The following is a 20,485-nucleotide window of genomic DNA, read 5'->3' as shown; positions in this document are numbered from 1 at the left end:
AATAAAATAAAATAAAATAAAATAAAATAAAATAAAATAAAATAAAACAATCAGTGTCAAAGCTCAAGGGAAATGGAAATGAAATAGCAGAGATCCAGGAGGAGAAAGCAGAATTAGGCACCCAGGCTTCCAGTTCATCACAAGCAGGAACATAACGTAGGTCTAGGAGCTACTCTGCTATCATCTTACGTCCCAGCACTCTCAAACACTCTCCAACTACTGAATAAGGACCCACTCTTATGCCTCTACACCTTTGCATATGCTTCTTATCGATTTAGCCAAATAACAGTTCTGAGCTTTCTTCTTCTGGAAAGCTTTCCCTGAATCCCAAAACCAAGGTGATTTTTCACTTTTCTGTGGTCCCGTATCATTTATTTCACATCTCTGCTAGTCATGCATCACTGTGCAAATTTACATTTGAATAATTTTAGAAATGCCATAATATACATTAACAAACAGCTGTATTAAAGAAAGGCACTGAGAAGTCTTGAAAGAGAAATCTGTTGAGCTTTCTTTAGCTCAGGGTTTCCCCTGTTTATTTTCCTCCAGTTACAATGAGTGGTGAATTTGGAGATTTTGATGGATAGTATTTAGGAATAAAACACTAGAACTCCAAGCCCGAGAAGTTGAGGGATCACCCAAAGCGGATAACTAGGTTTGGAGAACAAGTGTTCTGCTCCTTGCCTGGTCCTCTTTCTCTAGCCCTTGTTGACACAGATATGGTCAGCATGTTTCAGGGTCACAGATGAGAGTAAGGAAGTTCTAAGGGTGATGTACTCCTCAGAGGATGGATGACACTCAAGTGACACAGTCAAATGCATGACCCAACAGTAGGGCACAGATCTGTTGCCTGTCCCAAGATATATGTGTTCTGAGCCAACTGGTCCCCACCATCGCTGAGGATGAAAAATAATGCGGGGCACCTGGCTGGCTCAGTTGGTGAAGCACGTGACTCTTATCCTGGTCTTGTGAGTCCCACACTGGGTGTAGAGATTATTTAAAAAAAGAAAATCTTTTTAGAAAAAAGACAGATGATGTACTGAACAAGTAATCATTAGATCGTGATATTGATTACTCAATATCTGCCTCTGGAACTAATTTTTAAGTGATTTGGGAAAGATTCTCCAATATTTCCCCATATTTAAGTTTGGACATCTATGATAATGACACCAGGGATTATAGCAACTTTAATGTATTAGTCTTTCAAGATTCTCTCCACTCCCTGTACTGTATTCTTGAGATATGGTGGAATTTTACGTTGGTTGTCTTAACGTTTTGTTCTTCGAATGAACCCAGTTGTTATTTATTTGTTTATTTATTTAAACGTTTAAAAAATATTTATTTATTTTTGAGAGAGAGAGAGAGAGAGAGAGAGGGAGGGAGAGAAAGGGTGAACAGGGGAGGGACAGAGAAAGAGGGAGACACAGAATTTGAAGCAGGCTCCAGGTTCTCAGCTGTCAGCATAGAGCCTGACACGGGGCTTGAACTCATGAATCATGAGATCATGACCAGAGCTGAAGTTGGACGCTTAACCGACTGAGCCACCCAGGTTATTGAAAATACTCAGGCAGAGCAGATCCTGGGGGCCTCAGCTGGTTAAACGTTTGATTCTTGGTTTCAGCTCAGGTCATGATCTCATAGTTTCCTGAGTTCGAGACACATGTCAGGCTCTGCACTGACAGCACAGAGCCTGCTCAGAATTCTCTGCCTCCTCCTCTCTCTGCACCTCCCCACTCATGCCCTCTCTGTCTTTCTCAAAATAAATAAATAAACTTAAAAAAAAAATACTCATGCAGATTCATGGATTAATCTGTCTCATGCTAGGTTATCACCCACTCAACACATGATACTCAATTACAGTGTCGTTCCTACAAGTGGAAACGGGCTATATTTCTGGAGGGCCATAATATGGATATATATATATATATATATCCCAATCTTTTGTCATTTCCAAAAGTGCTAACCCTTCCTTTTAAAAGAAGGAAGTGAAAATGTTTTGTCTTTTGTAATCTCAATTATTTATGTAAGTGACCTTAGATGTATCTAAAGAAATCATTTCTGGGTGTTTTTTGTTCTCTTGTTCTACCATTTGGCCTTCCCTCTACTGAGTAATCAGTGTCTGGTTAACCAACCTAATACCTTTTGCTGTGATCGCTTCTCTCCCAGCTCAGAGGTCTCTCTGATGGCCTCCCATTGTCAACAGGATAAAGTTAAAATCTCTTTCCTGGCATGTGAGGCCTTGTCTCTGCCTGTCAAGATCATACCCATCCCTCAAAAGCAGTTGACTTTATCATGTCTTCTAGGACATCCAAGGAACGAGTGATCCCTCCTGTTTCTGAATACCCAGCACTTTTCTTTTTTTTTGACCAAAGTGGGGGACCACGCTTAGAGCACTGGACACAGGCTACCTTGTCTTACATCCAGGTGTGATAGAAATCCTTTTCCCTCTCTCGGATGTATGTTCTTTGAAACTGGGCAAGGACCTTAGGAGAAGTGCCATTTTATTGCCATTTTTCCAGTCAGCCCCCATACAGGGTCAAATGAATGAAAATGCTAGATCCAAAGTTGGATTTGTCTTAAACAGGTGAGCCCAGGAGGCTCCAACCTTTTAATATGCAGTTACTTCTAAACATTTTGTACTGGACATGTTGAAAAAGAAAAGGAATATATAAAATGAAGGTTGTGAGATAGAAGTTGGCTGACTGGGCCTGGCCGGAGGACGTGTTTTAATGGGTCATGCAGTATTTTTAAAGAAAATATTTACCAACTTTAAAAAATTGGGGAAATTTCATATAAAACCCTTGCCTTCCTGATTATCTTAAGAAATCAAAAGATCTGTGCCCCCCAGACCTGCATTCTCACATTGGCAGCAGTTAATCGGAGCTGAGGACCCTTTGTACAGGGTATGCACTCTCTAGTTTGCCACAGTCCTCCCCCAGCCCACATGCCGCCCACTTTATAAAATCCGCCTGGCTCTTTTAGGAAACTGAGTGTGAGTTTGAATATAAAGGAGACAGAACCGGAGCAAAGGGAGCAATAAGGTCAGGATGGAGACCGTCTAGAGGCAAGATAAGCTGCAGCATGGCCGCTTGAAAAACAGTTAGAGACAAAGTTACAAATATACATATAAAAAGAAATTACCACAGATGAGCAGCAAAGGGAAGAACATGTTCTTTACAGGTTGGCATGCCTTCAGGTATGGGGACACAGTGTCATCGTCAGCAATTTATCGGGACTGAGCAGATGACCTCAGTATCCACACGGCAACAGATCAAAGTAGACAAAAGTGCTGTTTGCCACAGAACCAAAATTCCTATTCTTGCTGTCGATGGAGAGTCAGTTACCAGAATCTCGCTCGTTGGCAAGACCTTGGGGTTGAGGGCTGGAATGGCTTGCAACTGTGGGGAGACCGCGGCTTTCATGAAGCCTACCAGGGTCCAGGTGAGGGCTGTTGTAATCCTTAGGAATAAGCCCTCGGCCCGTGTCTCCCTTTCTATGGAAGCTTTCTCCTCAAAGTCAACCTGTCACCAATAGCCTCTGCTCTCCATCTTCCTGCAGAGGCCACAGTCCACGTGGCCACTAGGTGGCCCTGGTGCACCCCGCTTTCAGGATTCCTCCTTGGTCATTTAGGTTCACCTCAGGGCCACTTGGGAAATTCTTAAGGACTTGTTCCCACCACTCCATCTATCTTTAGTGAAAAGTGACCTAGGATCATTCCAGCCTGGTCTTTAGAAATAAGAAATATCGAACAACAAACATAAGAAAGTAAAACATAGTATGGAAACGTGAAAATAGCAAGGCCAGGTCACAGGTGCAGGAAAGCCTTGAACTGGGTGGCCTTCTCCTTGGCTAGAGAGCTTCTGTCTGCTGTCTGTCTCGATCTCATGGCCCCTTCTTTCCTCTCTTTCAAGAGGCCTCCAGGCGTATACTCACCCTCCCTTCCCCTTCCTTCTCTGTTGACGAGGCCACAGTTGGGTCAATGTAGGCAGGAGGGGGGAAGAGGCAGAAACACTTATTCCAGGAAAAGGACCCCATCTGTCCCCAGCTCACCTAGTTCGTTCTTGAAGGTGTGATCCTGCGGGAGAATGGAAGGGGAGTTCCGAATGTTTCCTCCTCCGACAAACCAGTTCACATTGGGGTTCCAGCGGTTCACAAAGCCACACAGGTGGTTTTCTTCGAAGTCACATTCTGGCAGAAGAGAAAGAAAGAAAGACACACTTTGTGGAGGCACAGTCACAGCGAGGTTTGTATCTCCATGCTCACTGCAGGGTTTGCTCTTAGGGAAGGTTTCTCCTTCCCTTTGACCATGGGAAGTTCTGCACCAGGATCCCTGGACAATACTGGAAGTTGTGATTCGTCATTGCGTCTTTGGATTATGGCCTGTCCACTTGCTAGCCACGTGGCTTACAGCATGACTTTTCTTAGCCTCTGTTTCTTCATCTGTGAAATGAGGGGATCATCCCACCACACAGGGCTGTCGTAAAAGTGGACGGCTCCCAGCACAATGGTTAGTGCTTGGTGGGTCAGTCACCTCGGCTCCAAAGCCCTATTTAGGACTACTCTCCTAGCTCCAGAGGGTAGACAAGATACCCGGGGCTAAAGGACATGTTTCCTAGATGCTAACACCCTCTGCTTTTCTTATTAATAAAAAATAGAATAGACAAGGAAGGCATATCCTAGGCTCGGGGTCCTTCTGCAGCTACTGAAAGGAGAAGAGGGAAAGTAAAGAGACTTCACCCACCCCCTACATTTAGTAGCACTGACATGTTTGTGCAGATAAACTGTTCCCAGTCAACAGACTCCTTTAGAAGGAATAAGAAGTTCACAAACCAGTGCCTCTATTGACTCCCATAATCATCAACTAAAAATATGAAGTATGATTGTCTTGGCCATCTCTCATTGTCCTTGCAGACCCCGCCCCTACCTTTTCTCACTCTGCTTTGTCCTCCAGAGGTGGACTTGTATGGACTGTTTCAATGGCTTCCCCTGCCTTCTGGCTTCCAGTTGGGTTGGACCGACAGAAAGTGGGAGGAGAACAAGGTTGGTGGTGTTCATTCCTCCAGCTCCAGCCCTGCCGGGTCACCGTGGGTTGGCTGTGTCCCTCTCCCGAGGGCATAGGTCTTGTCAAGAGCCCTCACCACACGGCCACTGGCTCCAGGCTCTGGTGGCCCCTCCTCTCTTGCCCTAATGACTGATAAATCATTGCTCTTAGTAGTCCTGGATTACCACATAAGCTTTTGCCGGTTTCCTTTACCCACCCACACCCTTGTAGCCCCTAAAGAGGCTTCTTCAAATTACTCAGGTTGAATGGACCTTCTGATTCCACTTTCCTGCCAGGACCCTGACTGATACCGTTATCGATGTGTTTTTACATTAGCCATCACTTAAAGAATTTAAGATTTTTAGCTGCAACTTTACCACTGCAGTTCTGTCAAGTGATGCCACACATTCAGTACCAAAGGCTTTGCTGAAGAGTAAAATAAAAAGCAAAATAGTCCTTCATGTGCCAGGTACTGTTCAGAGCACTTTATCTGAATTGACTTATTTAATCCTCAACAGTAGGTACTATTATTAACCTTATTGTAGAGGAAATCAGCAAAGGGAATGCACAGAAAGAAAGCTGAGGGAGGGGACAGTGGGCTCCTGCATCTCAACAGGGTAAAGGTGTTGAGACTCCTTTGGTTTTTTTAACACACAGGAAGCATTTGAGCAAGGAAAGAGAGGAAATTGAAGAGAGGAAATTAACATTTTTAAAGTGCCCAGCACTGTGTCAGTCACCTTGATACCTGTGACCGCATCAGTTTCCACCTTATTCCTGTGAGGGAAGCATTTTATCTCCATTTTACAGGTGGAGAAACAGAGGCTGTGGGGCACAGGGAGTGGAGGTGGGAGCTACTGGGAGGCGCATGGGTCTAACCACCACCCCCCCATACTTCAGAACATGGTCACATTCCCCCTCCGCTTTCTTTCACTTGCCTTAGTATTACACTTGGAAGGTCAGAACAGACAGGGGAGATTCAGGAAATCAACAAAGTCTCCTTTTTATTCAGAACTGTCTCTGACTCTCCTTCCTCTTCCTCTCCATAGCCATTCAACCTCCAAAGAATGTCAGTGCCGAAAAATCTCTCAAGTCTACCGCCTTTTCCCTGTTCAAGCCCAGTGTTAGACCTTCATGGTGCCCCGTTTGTAATGTTACAACCTCTTCCTGGGGGTTTTCCTCTCCTACATATTCTCCTTGTTTCCACGGCATTTTCCACGGGACAGCCAGAGTCTCACCATGGCAAAAGGCAGCCTCAGGCCCCTCCTCTGCCCACTTCGAGCCCCTGCCAACCATGGAATCATCCATACTCCCCGGCGGGCTGGCTGAGATCCAGACTCTTCCTTAAGACTCCCTTGACAGTCCTGATTTAACTCCAGACACCCTACTCAGCTTCTGACCTGAGCCCGAGAATGCCCTCCGCTTCCTGCCTTCTGGGGTCTACCCATAGAGAGCTATTCCCTTCCTGCTCTGCACTTGCACTTGACCAAATGCCGCCCCGGCTTCATGAAACCCCAGCTCAAATGCATCGCTGGTGTTCAGTCCTGCCAGATTCCTGTCCTCCTCCTCCGTGCACCCCCACAGCCTGGCCTGGCCTTCTCCAGGAGCGCCCATCATAGACAGAAATAGTGCCAGGGGCAGACAGACAGAAGGTGAGCCAGCGGCCACAGAGCAAGGACTGTGTCTTCTCTTTGCACCCTCTCAGAAGCCGGCACATAAAAGGCACCCAACCAGCCCTGCTCCCGGGGCATCTAAGCAACAATGGTGACATTAAGACAGGGGCGGAGGTGTGCATGAGACAAAAGGAGTAAGCTGGGGAAAGAAGGGAATAGGATGCCCGCTTTTCTGGCAAAAGCTGAGTTCCTAGCAAACCGGAAATTATTTTTAATAGAACATGTTGAAGTTCAGGAAGTAAGTCAAGTTATAGTAGTGGCATCTACTTTTCCTTTATATATCCACCCGGTCCGGGCAAACCCCAAGGAGCCTTCCTCCGCCATAGACAGACACAACGTATACCATTCAAGTGAACCTCGCAAAGCATCTGAACTACTATGCATGATGCGCTGACTTCTATAAAATACTTTGCCTTCAGGATTGATTCAGTTCCCTCTGGCAACAGATTTCAGAAACAGATTCATGCTCCGATGCACTGAAAATGAAGCCCACTTACCGATACAGTAGCCGGTTGTCATCTTGATTTCAAAGAGCGCAATGCTGGCTGTGTTTCCCTGGCCCAGCACACCTTCGATTAAAATCTGCACGACACATGAGGAAGCAAGGAGTTAGGCTACCCACACTGTGTTTCCTTGGTTCAGTATTTCAGTTACTTGTCAGGAAATGCTCAGCAATTCATGGCAAAGCGAGGCTGCTTGTCTCCGCTAACTGCTATTGTATACCAATCTCATGGGGGGCTTTGTTAAAAGAATATGTGTGCGTGTGGTGTGTGTGTGTACAGGTGAGCAAGGTGTCCAGTACACGCTTGGAGTCAAGTGTCTTTAATTGTCATCCCAATTGTCATCCCAATTGTCACCCCCTTCTCTAGAGCCTCTGGGGGCACCGAGTGGCCGTGGATGGAGAGGAGTGCCCGCACCCCTGGAGAAATCTGTTCTGAGAACGGTCAGGAACTGAGGGCAGAGGCTTCAGGGGGAAACCCTTTGGAGGAGGGGGAAGAGGAGGAGGGAGGCACAATCTGACCAGCCGTGGGAGACTCCACGGGAGACAGAAGAGCCTCATAAATCAACTTGTACTTTCTGTATTGCTGAAAAAAAACCTGAAAATTTTACATAAAGAACAGAAGGCAGCTCGACAATGTCTGTGGCTGATTTCAAGCACTGTTGTGGCTCACATTTGGTCCAGTTTCTGGACGCATTTGCTTTTCCTTGTGTGATTTTAGACCAATCTCTGGCAACTATGCTGGTAGATTTAGGATGTGGCCGATAGACAGGAAGACAGTATGAACTAGGGAACTCAGACCTCAACCTTCCCTCAACTCTCCCTCCTGCCTGGCGGGGAGGCTGCATGTAGCAGGGGGAGGTGGGGGGAGAGAATACAACATTGCAACCCTTTTTGAGGGGAGAGATGAGAAAGGGAATTGAAAAGGGAAATAGAAATGGAGAGAGGGAGCCCGGTGGCTCAGTCGGTTGAGTGTCCAGCTTCAGCTCAGGTCATGATCTCACTTTTTGTGAGCTGGAGTCCCTCATCCGGCTGTGTTGACAGCCCACTTCACATCCCCTGTCCCCTTCTTTCTCTCTGCCCCTCCCTCATGCACGTGAGTGCGTGCTCTCTCTAGCTCAAAAATAAACAAATATTAAAAAAAAAAAAAAAGGATTTAAAGAATGGAGAGAGTTTTCGTGAAGGCCCTGTCTCACGAAATACCATACTTTGTGTTTGGACAAGTGAGTTCAGATCCATCCTCCTTTCCTGTCCCACATAACACCCAGTTTCATGTTACATCATCTACCTTCCTTTTCCATCACTTCTGAGGGAACAGCCTTCATCTTGGGAAAGGAATTAGAACATATCCTTTAAGTGGTTTTCCCTTTTCAAGGTATCGTCACTTTTCCTTTTATCTTAGTAAATGTTTTGTTCAAGATTTGTAGCAAACAAGCCATTAGGAAGATAATACACACAGCTTAGAAGGACGAAACAAAATTATTAGAAATGAGAATGCAGGGGCGCCTGGGTGGCTCAGTCGGTTAAGCATCTGACTTTGGCTCAGGTCTTGATTTCACTGTTTGTGAGTTCGAGGCCCACGTCAGGTTCTCTACTGCCAGCACAGAGCCTGCTTTGGATCCTCTGTCCCCCTCTCTCTCTTTCTCTCTCTCTCAAAAATAAATAAACATTAAAAAAAGAAAAAAGAAGTGAGAAGGCTCCCGAAAGCCCATTAGAAAGCAAATTTCCATTGAAGAGGTTGGTTTAGGTCCCATTTGGATTCTCACAGAAGTCCCACTTAAATAGACAAGAAAAAATCTGGGAAGAAGTTCTTTTAAAGAATAAGCAAAGTATCAATTTGCTATATATTATTATTTTTCTTCTGGGATACATCTCTTTTTTAAAATGTTTATTTATTTATTTATTTTTGAGAGAGAGAGAGAGAGAGAGAGAGAGCATGTGGAGGAGGGAGAGAGAGAGAGAGAGAGAGAGAACCCCAAGCAAGCTCTGTGCTGTCAGCGCAGAGCCTGATATGGGGCTCAATTTTACAAACCATGAGATTGTGACCTGAGCTGAAACCGAGTCGGATGCTTAACCAACTGAGCCACCCCGGTGTCCCTGGGATGCATGTCTCATGAGGCAGTGCATCCTAACATAGGAGATAACTAACTTCAGTGGCAGAAGGTTGCATACGATCTCAGAATAGCACAATGCTACGTGATAAGCCGTGTGCCTAAATTCCACCGACCTTGAATTTCTTGGAACTGTTCTGCAAGTCCAAGCTGGCTATGAGCCAGCTGTCAGAAGGCTCCTTAGCTGACCAAAGCAAGCGATCAAAGCTTTCGTCTTCAAATCTCACATAGAGGTTCAGCCGGCTGGTATCTGATGGAAACCTTGAAGACGCAGTTATCTGGTAGACCAGTCGGAGGCAGCTCCATTCCTCAGCCTGTAGGTCAGAACTTAGCAGCACGGCCTTTTCCCCCTGTTTGGCAAAGGAGGTGTCCACGTAAATGTAATGGCCTGGAAAGAGAAGGGAGCCCCGGAGAGGATCAGTCTGCTGTTTGCAATTCAGGGAAATACACAGCTGTGGTCCAGTGAAGAGACAGCCTGCAGATGCGTTTCAATGGCCCATTGAATGTTGCTTGCACATGGGATCTCTGCCTTCTTGTGAAAAATTAGAAGGCCCCACAACACAGAGACCACTATCATGCAACACGTGACCACAACAGGCTGGACCTAAGGAGTGCTGCCTCTTCAGAGGGTGACATGGGGGCTTCATTTTACCATAATCCCCACTACTCCCTATTACCTCCTGACACTGAAGCCAAGAGTCCGTGGCCTTTTATGATCTTACACCAGGCCCACTCAGCATGCAGCTTTCATCTTCCTTGTCCCCACATAAATGCGAGTTTGAGAAGTCAGGCGGAGGGGCTGCAGAAGCCAGAAAAGCAGCATGCCTCTGCTGGAGTTACAATACCTTGATGGACTCAACCTTCTCCTTCAACAACTCCCCACATACCCAGTGATTTGACCTGCATTTAATTGGCATCATTATAGCACATTGAATGCATTTGGTTGCCACAGATCCTGGGGCCTAGGCACAAAAAGTTCAGTGTCAGCTAAACGTCACAGTTCTGATAACTAAACGGGAACGCAAACGTAAATCACGGAAAACAGGCCACTCATCACTTCCTTCTCCTCCACCCCCTCCTCCTTCCTCTGCTTTTCCTTCTCTCCTTTTCTCTCTTCTCCTTCCCCTTTCCCCCCAACCTCCTCCTCAGCCTCCTCCTTTCCTTGCCCTCTTTATAGTCCCCTCCCCTCCTCCTGCCTCCCTTCCCCATTCTTGACACTGATAGGTGGAGATCTGTGGGCTATACCAGGATGTGGAGCAGAGTTTCTACGAAAAAACAAAAAACAACGAAACAAAACATATTGGAAGCAAGAACTGTAACCTGAGCCTTCTGAATCTGACTCTGGTCGGCAGCTTCCTACAGCAGTGACCTGATGCGCCTGTGTATCTCAGGGACCCACTGCACTCTCATGCTTGCTCAGAGTTTCCCATATTCGTGGCCAGCATCTAACCTGCGGCCTTCCATCCTGGAATTACCTCCCCCACCGCTGGCATTTTAGGCTCCCCAACACCAAACTCTTACTAGAAAGGCCCTGAAATTCCTCTTTGCTTTGCTTGATGTCCTTCGGCCCCCGCCCCCACCCCGCACACTCATTGCCCCAAATGCCCACCCCAGCCGGGCCCCCGGGGCTTTCGTGGTGAGCACTGATGGGCCAGCAGACGCTCAGCTAATGGCCAGCCTCGCAGTTAGGGTGCTATCTTCAGGGAGCTTCCCTGGCCTGTGAAGGGTTTTGAGATCAATATCTACTTCCAGCGGGCAGTCTTTCAACTTCTGATAGCCAGGGCACAGTGTGCTGGGACCATCACTCTGGCAATCTGGCCAGCACATGAATCACAGGGGCCTTCTTGGTAGCCCTGCATTCTATTTGCTGATGAATGTACTGTCTTTCAGGTGTAATGGTTATGCTGGGGTGACCGTGCGGTGCAGTGGACCCCACCCAGGATCTGTAAAGCACAACCGTTGCTTAAAACTCTACCATGCATAGGCTGTGTCATCAGTTTCTGTATCTGCAAAATGGGGAGAACAAAACAGTGGAGTCCGGTTACCTATACATTAATACTTTGGGAAGGCACTCAACGTACTCAGATCCACACGGAATGATTTCGTACAAATAGCCACTAAATAAAATCTGCTTCTATATTTCAGCACTAAAAGGAAAACTGGCTGTGTTGCACATGGAAATAGTATAATATATAGGGAGCCACATCCACTGCAGTCTGCAACTTAAGGAAGTTTCAAGGGCAATTTTGATGGTGTCCGATTTTCACCTTTTGTGCCGAGTTGAGAACATAAGGCCCCAGTGAGCTAGGACTTGCAATCTACGGGGTCATTGTAAGGACCTGATGAAAATGATGTATCTAAAAATGCTTTGTAAACTGTAATGCCAATTGTTAGTTATTTCTCTTATCGTCAGGGGGAGGGGTCCTTGAGTTGTTCCAGAGATAGTGAGAAATTGATGTCGCCTCCTTTTTGTCCACTACGGTTCGGAGCCAACCAACATTTGTTGAGGTAGCAGACCAGTAGCACCTTTTCAATGCTAAGATGACAACATTCTTCACCCAGTTCACCTCAGTTGACCCCTCCACGTTGATGTCTAGGCCTCTACGCTCTTTAGCGCTGGGCCCCTCCTGGTTGCCTATCCTCACAGCTAAGCTCCCCTGGCTGTCATCCGGGACTACTCACCATCCCATCCAAACTGGACCTTGGCACATGTATGATCCTGGGTGAAAACTCGTGACCTAAATCTGATAATGACGCCTATGTCTCTATTTTGTTAGCTCTTAGTACCACGCACGTCGAACACAAGGACATGGCCTTCTTTCTGGCAGTTTCCTTCCCCGGGCTGAAGTCCAGCCCCCTGAACTCAGGCAATGACCTTCTCACCAGATTTCCTGAAGGCCTTGCTGCCTGTCTCCTGGGATGGGGTCCTGCCTGTGGAAGCACATGGTGGAGAGGGGGGGAGGGTCACAGTTATCGCTCCAGACTGATGTTGGTTCAAATTCCAATCACATCACTTACAAATCGTGTCATTTTGAGCCAGTTACTTATACTATCTGAGACTCCCTTTCTTCATTGGTGGAATGAGAATGCTAAAACACTGACTTGGCAGAGTTTTAAAGATTAAATAAGGTAACGTAAGTAAAGATCTCAGCACTGTGCCCAAGGGTTTGCATGGGGCAAACTCTTAATAGATGTTAGCTCCTATCTTTCCAGCTACCCGATCAGTCTACTCTTCCTGGTGGCTCGCTCACCTCGTCATCTCACGTGGGACCTCCCTGATGCCAGCTGCCACTTGCCTTACCTGCTACCCATCATCCTGCCCTTCCGACACCAATTCCTGCCCACTGCACGGGATATCCACCTGCAGCTGTATCCATTCTCCTTGGTTCCTGCTCCAAAGCTGTGGGCACACCTCTTTCTAGGTCTCAGCCACAGCCGTCCCATTGCCTGACTGTGTTTTCTGCCATGACAACCATCTCTGGGATTTACCAGCTGATCAAAGCAGCCCAGATAAGAATGCATGCAAAGCACCCGGCAGATGTTCAGAAGGTTTTCTTTCTTTTTTTTTTTTTTTGCCTATGTAGGAGAGAGGATGCCTCACGTAGCACATCTTCAATTATGTATAAAGCCATCAGCTTACATTTTGAAGGAGTCTTGCTTTCTTCACACATCAAAGACTTCCAAAAAATTAAAAAGTCAAATGTATACCAAATGCAATGGGCATAGGGGTTCTCAAAAACTGTTGACTCTGTTACTAGAAAATAAATTGTATAGCATTTCTCAAATGTAAAAACTGTATTAAATATTCGGGATTGTTAGTATCTGTTTTTTTTTCTATCAGACTCACAATGATTAATAAATCTGATTACCTCTAGCAGAAGAAAGTTCTGTTCTGAGAATATCTAAGAAAAATCACAGATTTCTACGGTTTGCCTAAAGTATGCTCACCTTCTGTGTCTAGCTTTACTAGTATCCTCTGTGGTTTAGTAAATCACTATATGAATATATATGGATAAGAAACAAAGATTCAAAAGGAACTGACATTTGTTGTGTTGTAGGCATGAGATTCTTGATGTGTGTTCTTCCCTCTTAATCTGACGGATGATCTCTATCAGGCAGGAAATGCCACTTGACAAGGGAGGAAAGAGATTCACAAAGGTCAGTGCAGCAGTCTACAGTCACGGCAAGTGAACCAAGGTTGGGCTCCAAGTCCCTGCTTTCCACCACCCCCCCCAACTGCTGCCTCCCACCGCTCCATGCTGCCTCCAAACATTTCCTAGTCTGTCTCTTTATTAATCTATCTTTTCATAATTGTATTCATCTTCTTATAGCAGGAGGGCAAAGTTTTCTTCCTTTTCTTTATTGCGGAAGCCTAGATGGACCGATGTTTCTAACGTGCAAGCCCATATGGGCTTTTCTTTTTTTTTTTTTTAATATATGAAATTTACTGTCAAATTGGTTTCCATACAACACCCAGTGCTCATCCCAAAAGGTGCCCTCCTCAATACCCATCACCCACCCTGCTCTCCCTCCCACCCTGCCCTCCCTCCCACCCCCCATCAACCCTCAGTTTGTTCTCAGTTTTTAACAGTCTCTTATGCTTTGGCTCTCTCCCACTCTAACCTCTTTTTTTTTTTTTTTTCTTTCCTTCCCCTCCCCCATGGGTTTCTGTTATGTTTCTCAGGATCCACATAAGAGTGAAACCATATGGTATCTGTCTTTCTCTGTATGGCTTATTTCACTTAGCATCACACTCTCCAGTTCCATCCATGTTGCTACAAAAGGCCATATTTCATTTTTTCTCATTGCCACGTAGTATTCCATTGTGTATATAAACCACAATTTCTTTATCCATTCATCAGTTGATGGACATTTAGGCTCTTTCCATAATTTGGCTATTGTTGAGAGTGCCGCTATAAACATTGGGGTACAAGTGCCCCTATGCATCAGTACTCCTGTATCCCTTGGGTAAATTCCTAGCAGTGCTATCGCTGGGTCATAGGGTAGGTCTATTTTTAATTTTCTGAGGAACCTCCACACTGCTTTCCAGAGCGGCTGCACCAATTTGCATTCCCATATGGGCTTTTCTACAAATACTCTTCATACAGATAACACAATAACCAGATTAACTTTTCTGTCATATCGCCTCGACTATAAAAGGCTTTTTGCACAGTTTTATAAAATTAGGGTATGCCTTATAGTTGATCTTTAGTAGTATACCTTCCACCACCTGCAAAGGATGTTAGCAAACCAGAGGTTAGAATCAATGCATGCAGAATAAGATATTTTCACCTGCACTTGGATTAGTGACAGGGGACAGAGACCCCACAATCTTGGGCTCAGAGGACCCCAGCCAATATCTCCTATAGTTACTGCTGGGGTGTGGGGTCTGGGGCAACAAGGAGCCACTCAGCATGAGGGCAGCACCGGCTCATAAGTACAAGGCACAGCCCAGAGTTTCAGCTCAGCGTCCTGGTAAGTATTTATTCGTTTGCATTGAGAAGGCACTATGTGCGCATCCATTTGCGGGCTGGGTTGGACCCCTATGCGTCAGACAACAGGTGCTCTGTACTGCCCAATGTAAGCAAGTCTGCCAGACTTCCAGTCTCCCTGCTGCATTAGAAAGGGTCTCTCTACAGAGTTTTGCGAGGCAGATCTCCAGGAAATGTTTTAGATGGGAAAGGCTTCTTTCCTTCCCTCTCTTTGCCAGGTGCCTAATAATGACACAGTTTCAGGAAACTCCTCATTCCCATTCAGCAGAACTGCTCCAAACCCCTGGCTTTCAGTTATCTGCCATGCATAGACATGAATGAGCTCTAAGAGGTATGCACTTAAGCCTAAATCCCCCCAGACAGCAATGCACTGAGGTGGACTGATTTTTAGTGTGACTTAAAAGGCAGGACCTGCTTCTGAAATGTAATGGAGAAAATGATCTATAATTGAGAAGAAGTGACTGGCATTCACAGTCCTATTTTGGTCCCAACTGGTAAGAAAGCCCTCCCAGAATGAATCCTCTGGTACAGCAGAGGCTCTTGTGCTGGGGAACGTCTCAAATTCTGCTTTGCTTATGGAGAAAGGAAGCCTGCATTTCAACAGCAGCAGCAAATTGTCACATAGAGGCTTCAGGGCCATCCCAGCACCCAGGGCTGTGGGCAGGGTGGACCCTTTTTCCTGCCATGCAAGTTGACTTTTCCCGGTATCCATTTATAAGTAAGAATTTCCCCTTGGTACCAGGGGAGCCGCAGCCATGCCTCTGAGTGCAGGAAACTAGAAACTTCATGTGCGGGGCTGGAAGCGAGCTTGCTGTGCAATAGTGCCCCGGGGAAGGTTTTATTCCCTCCACTGCCACTTAGCATTAAAATGGAAGACAACTGTGAGGCCCAGGTTGGACTCACGGAATGTAGAGTGTGACCATCAACTGGCAACACGAGTCCTGGTCCTGGGGGAAGGCCATGGGGACAGGTGGGGTCTCGCTTCTTCCTCTAACTGACTCAGCATCTTCTCCCGCTTCTGGGGTGTCTGGCCTGAGGGCAATTTCCACAGGAAGGCTGTGGCACCTTTCACTTTCGAGGTGGCTTTGCTTATAAATCAGACGGGAGCGGCATTAACGTCTCCGACTCCCCTGGGTCGCAAAATGCTTTCTTCCTCGGGACTCCTCGATACCCTCTCTCTGTAGGTTTTTGCTCCTACCTCCCACCTGCTCTTCCCACGCATCTCCTTGGGACCGGCCTACCCTCGTCTCTTAAGTGCGTGCATTCCCCTGGGTCTGCGTCTGGTGTCTCTACTCCGATGAGTCTTTTTCCCTGTAGCAGGAGCTGCTAACTGCCTACCCCCCATCCGTTCTCTCCTGCTTCCTCTCTGAAGAGCCCTGGTTTGATCGGGGCTGGTGCTGTCCCCAATCAGGACATTGCCACTGCCACACCACCCTTGCATGTAGAGGTGGCCCATGACAAAGTTCCAGACGGAGATGTAAGAGCACTTCGCTGGATGGGGTTTCCAGGAACGTTCCTCTAAAGACAGGCCCGACGCAGTTGGCTTCTCCTTTCGTCCCTCCTTTCCTCCTCCTTCCCATCTGAGGTGCGGGTGCCATGGGCTGCAGCTGCAGGACCCATTTGTTTATTTATATTTTTTAATTTTGAGAGAGAGAGAGAGAGAGAGAGAGAGGGAGAGAGGCAGGCAGAGAAAGGAGATAGAGAATCCCAAGCAGGCTCCATGGCCATCAGGGCAGAGCCTGATGTGGGGCTCGATCCCACCAATGGTGAGGTCATGACCTGAGCTGAAATCAAGAGCCAGATGCTTAACTGCCATCCAGGTGCCCCATGCGGTGGCCATATAAACCCAGGAGATCACTGGGGTGACCAACTCATCCTAGTTAGCCTGGGACTTTCCTGGTTTTGAAACAGAAGGTCTCGTATCCTGGGAACCCCCTGAGTCCCAGGCAAGCTGACACAGTCGGTCCCTTTAGCAGGCGGCCTGAGGATGGGAGTCGGTGCTGTGGTCCTGGCAGAATCACTGGAGGACCTCGATTCCCGCCCACACTGTGGAATCTGCAGACCAGTCTGGACTTCCTGCCTCTGTACTTCTCATTAGGAAGGAAAGAAGCAAATGCAAGTTTAAACCCCTGTTATTCAGTTGTTTCTGCTACAGGCCCTTTCAAGCACCTGTCGGATTTACACCCGTGACTTCCAGCTTCATTTCTCTACAGGTGACTCCCGAATCTATGTCACCAGCCGGATCCACATTACTTCCAGACTCGTGTGTCCAACTTCCTGGTGGGCATCTCTGCTTGGACACAAACCCATTCTCTGTACCCCCCAATCCTGCTCTTCCTCTGAGTTCCAAATCAGAGTGACTGGAGCCCCCGGCTACCCAGTGACCAACCAAGAAATCTCAGCACCTTCATTGATGCCTTTGTCTCCCTTCTCCAAAATTCTACCAGTCTTGAGGACTTAATTTCCTAAATGTATCTCAAAGCCATCCATTCCTCCAGGTCCCCTCTCTGGCACAAGTTTAGAACACCCTCTTCCATCTGGATTATTGGAATAGCCTCCCAGTACATCTCCCTGCTTCAGTCTTGCCCCATACACATCTGATCTCCAAGCAGTAGCCAAGGTGTTATTCTATGATGCCGAACTGATTGTATCACTTTCTGCCCTAAAGTACCCAAGGGAACCCCACACTGTCCTTGATATAAGGCCCTGCTGTTCTGGCTGTCATAGTTAACCACCGTATCCCTATCACAGTCTACACAGCAGCACAGGATTTCTTGTAGCTCCTCTAAGCTAAGGTGTCACACTCTCTCTTTCTTCCAGGCCTTCTTACGTGGTGTTTTCTTCACCTACGATACTCTTTCATCTCCCTTCCTTCATACATTCCATTCTACTACCCCTTGCCTCCTTTCCTAACTTACACCTACACTTCATTAAGGTCTCTGCTTCAGAGAGCCACTCGGTACAGTTGTGCAATGCACAACCTGGACAACTGTCCATGGTGATCCTATTTAGATACAGCTTTTTCCAGGCAGCATACTTGTCCGTATTGCTCCCTAGGTTTTAAGCATATCATACGTATCTGCCTAGGTGTTCTCTATATTTTTAAATAAATGAATAAACTCCTTCCTGATGATAGATTTCTTTCATCATGTTTACATATAAAGGATACATTGAAAGTCTTTTTTATTATGGAGATGTCTCATTAGGCATGAATTTCGTAACAATTACTCAATTTACCATTATTTTAGGAAATATGGTATTGAATGTGAGCTGTAAGTTCAATGGCAACTCACACGACACTTAATGTCTTCATGTATGCTCCCACCGTTAACTTCCTGAAACAGAAATTCTCATTATGTCAAGATACACAAAGAATTGTTAAAACACACAATTCTTTGTCCTTCTGGAATGCAGGGTTTAGGGGAGGCATTCAGAAAATGTTTCAGTATGTGACATTTCTAGATTCAAGAGACCTAGAGTTTTATCAGCTTCCAATTTTGAGGAGTGCCAAAGTGCAGAGATCAGCGCTACATGGGGAAGTGATGAGGTCAGCATTGCTTAGACGCCTTAAATGCCATTTTCGTTCCCCCTGACAACGGGGAAATGATTCTCATATCCTGGCTAACACTGCAAAAGGAGCCTTAGAAGATTACAAAGCATTAACCCTGGCAAAAGTCAAAACAAACGCCAGCAGGCAATCTCCAGTGTAAACAATCTACCAACATTGGAAACCACTACCACAGATGTTGGCTCCACCCTCCTGCGTAGGGTCTGGGAAGGGCACAGATTTAAACCCCACTGGCCCCAGTGGCAGTTTAAGAAGAGAAGTTTACCTTAGCAACCGTCAACAGAAAACCAAACCATGACAGTAAAAGGTCATGGGATATCTGGAAAGGGAGCTCCACTTGATACAATATTTAACAAATAACTATGAAAATATAAGAAAAGGCTGCATTATCTGATAGTGTGTTCTACCAAAAATCAGTTTCTCAGAGCACATTTTCCGCGACATGACTTGGCCGGGCGGGGAAGATATTCCCTGCAAAGTTAGAAAGGTCCTTCTAGGGGCGCCTGGGTGGCTCAGTCAATTGAGCGACCGACTTTGGCTCAGGTCATGATCTCATGGTCCGTGGGTTCGAGCCCCGCTTCGGGCTCTGTGCTGACAGCTCAGTGCCTGGAGCCTAGTTCAGATTCTGTGTCTCCCTCTCTCTCTCTGCCCCTCCCCCACTCATGCTCAGTCTCTCTCTGTCTCAGAAATAAAAATTAAAAAAAAAAAAAAGAAAGGTCCTTCTATTTAAGATAAAGGAAATATGTCAGGGAGACCCCAGATACCCGAATTCACTCGGCAGGTCTCCTGAGTACACCTGGAAGGAGAAAAGGCTCCTTCTTCCATGGAATATGTGTTCACTTACAAGGAAATTTTCTTATTTTGACTTAGAAGAGACTCCAACCCTCTATCTTACCAGTTTTGCTGCTAACGCTGCTGAGAAAAGAACTAGATGTTTTTGCTCATGCATATGCAAGGCAATTTTGGCAAACAAAAGAGTTATACACATTTCAGCTTCCTCGGAACCCGAACAAGATAGGAGTGCCTGTGAAAATTTCACTTCAGTACAGGTAAATAAATACATCTGAATTTAAATACACTTTAAATATATATTTTTTTACATAAAAATAGACAACATACTTTTATTTGCACTTTCTCATTTCAGTTTTGGCATTTTATGCCTATTATAAAGTATAAAGGCAAGTAGGAACAAGAATATTCAACGTAAAAGGAAATACAGCTATACAGGTGAACACATTTCTTTTTGTTGTATTATGGAGAAGAAGCAACTTACAATGGTTACAATGGTATACATAATAATAGGAAGAAGGGTTTAAATGAAAAGAAATCCCCAGGGTGCCTGGGTGACTCAGTCAGTAAGCATCCAGCTTCTGCTCAGGTCGTGATCTCACAGTTTGTGGGTTCGAGCCCGCATCAGGCTCTCTACTGACAGCTCAGAGACTGGAGCCTGCTTCAGATTCTGTATCTCCCTCTCTCTCTCTGCCCCTCCCCTGCTTGCTCTCTGTCTCTCTCTCCCTCTTTCTCTCTCTCTCAAAAATGAACATTAAAAAAAAATTTTAATGAAAGAAAACCCCAGAATATATTTTAAATGAATGATCTCATCGGGGTGCCTGGGTGACTCAGTCATTTAAGCATCCAACTCATGACTTCGGCTCAGGTCATGATCTCATGTTCGTGATCTTGATCCCTGCATCAGGCTCTGTGCTGACAGCATGGAGCCTGCTCAGGATTCTGTCACCCTCTCTCTCCTCCCCCCACCCCCACCCTGCTTGCTCTCTATCTTTCTCTCAAAATGAAAATAAACTTAAAAAAAAAAAAGGGTTACAACCTAAAAAAACAAAAGATAAACGAGTGATCTCATCTAGATGTGTGGCTTTAAAATGTTTGTTTTTCAAACATAATTGAACACAGAACTTCATCTGTTAACAGAGCAAAGAGGAGTGGCCACTATTGCCAGGTGGGCTAAAAAGTTTTATACTATCATGTGTTGTCCAGGGCATTTTGCCTCTGAGGTCTGTTCCCTCCCAGTTAATCTCTTTCACAGGGGCCCACAACTTGTTCCGTGGACCTGGAGATGGTTTAGAGACCCCAGACTTAGTCAGTC

At 46.1% G+C, this 20,485-nt stretch overlaps 1 protein-coding gene across 2 annotated transcripts in view; it reads right to left on the bottom strand.

The window, feature by feature from the left end:
• The window catches only part of MAMDC2 (MAM domain containing 2), a 151,427-nt gene that overhangs the window by 78,276 nt on the left and 52,666 nt on the right, over window positions 1–20,485 (bottom strand). For both annotated transcript variants that reach the window (XM_049633699.1, XM_049633690.1), the window contains exons 3-5: window positions 9,438–9,709; window positions 7,209–7,293; window positions 4,051–4,188 (exon numbers count right to left, since the gene is read on the bottom strand). In XM_049633699.1, the coding sequence (XP_049489656.1) occupies window positions 4,051–4,188; window positions 7,209–7,293; window positions 9,438–9,709 (495 nt within the window). The remainder of the gene's footprint in view (window positions 1–4,050; window positions 4,189–7,208; window positions 7,294–9,437; window positions 9,710–20,485) is intronic.

This window comes from Panthera uncia, chromosome D4 (genome assembly GCF_023721935.1).
Source record: "Panthera uncia isolate 11264 chromosome D4, Puncia_PCG_1.0, whole genome shotgun sequence".
NCBI lineage: Eukaryota > Metazoa > Chordata > Mammalia > Carnivora > Felidae > Panthera > Panthera uncia.
Note: the sequence above shows the minus strand (reverse complement) of the source record. Positions and strands in the feature narration are given on the sequence as shown.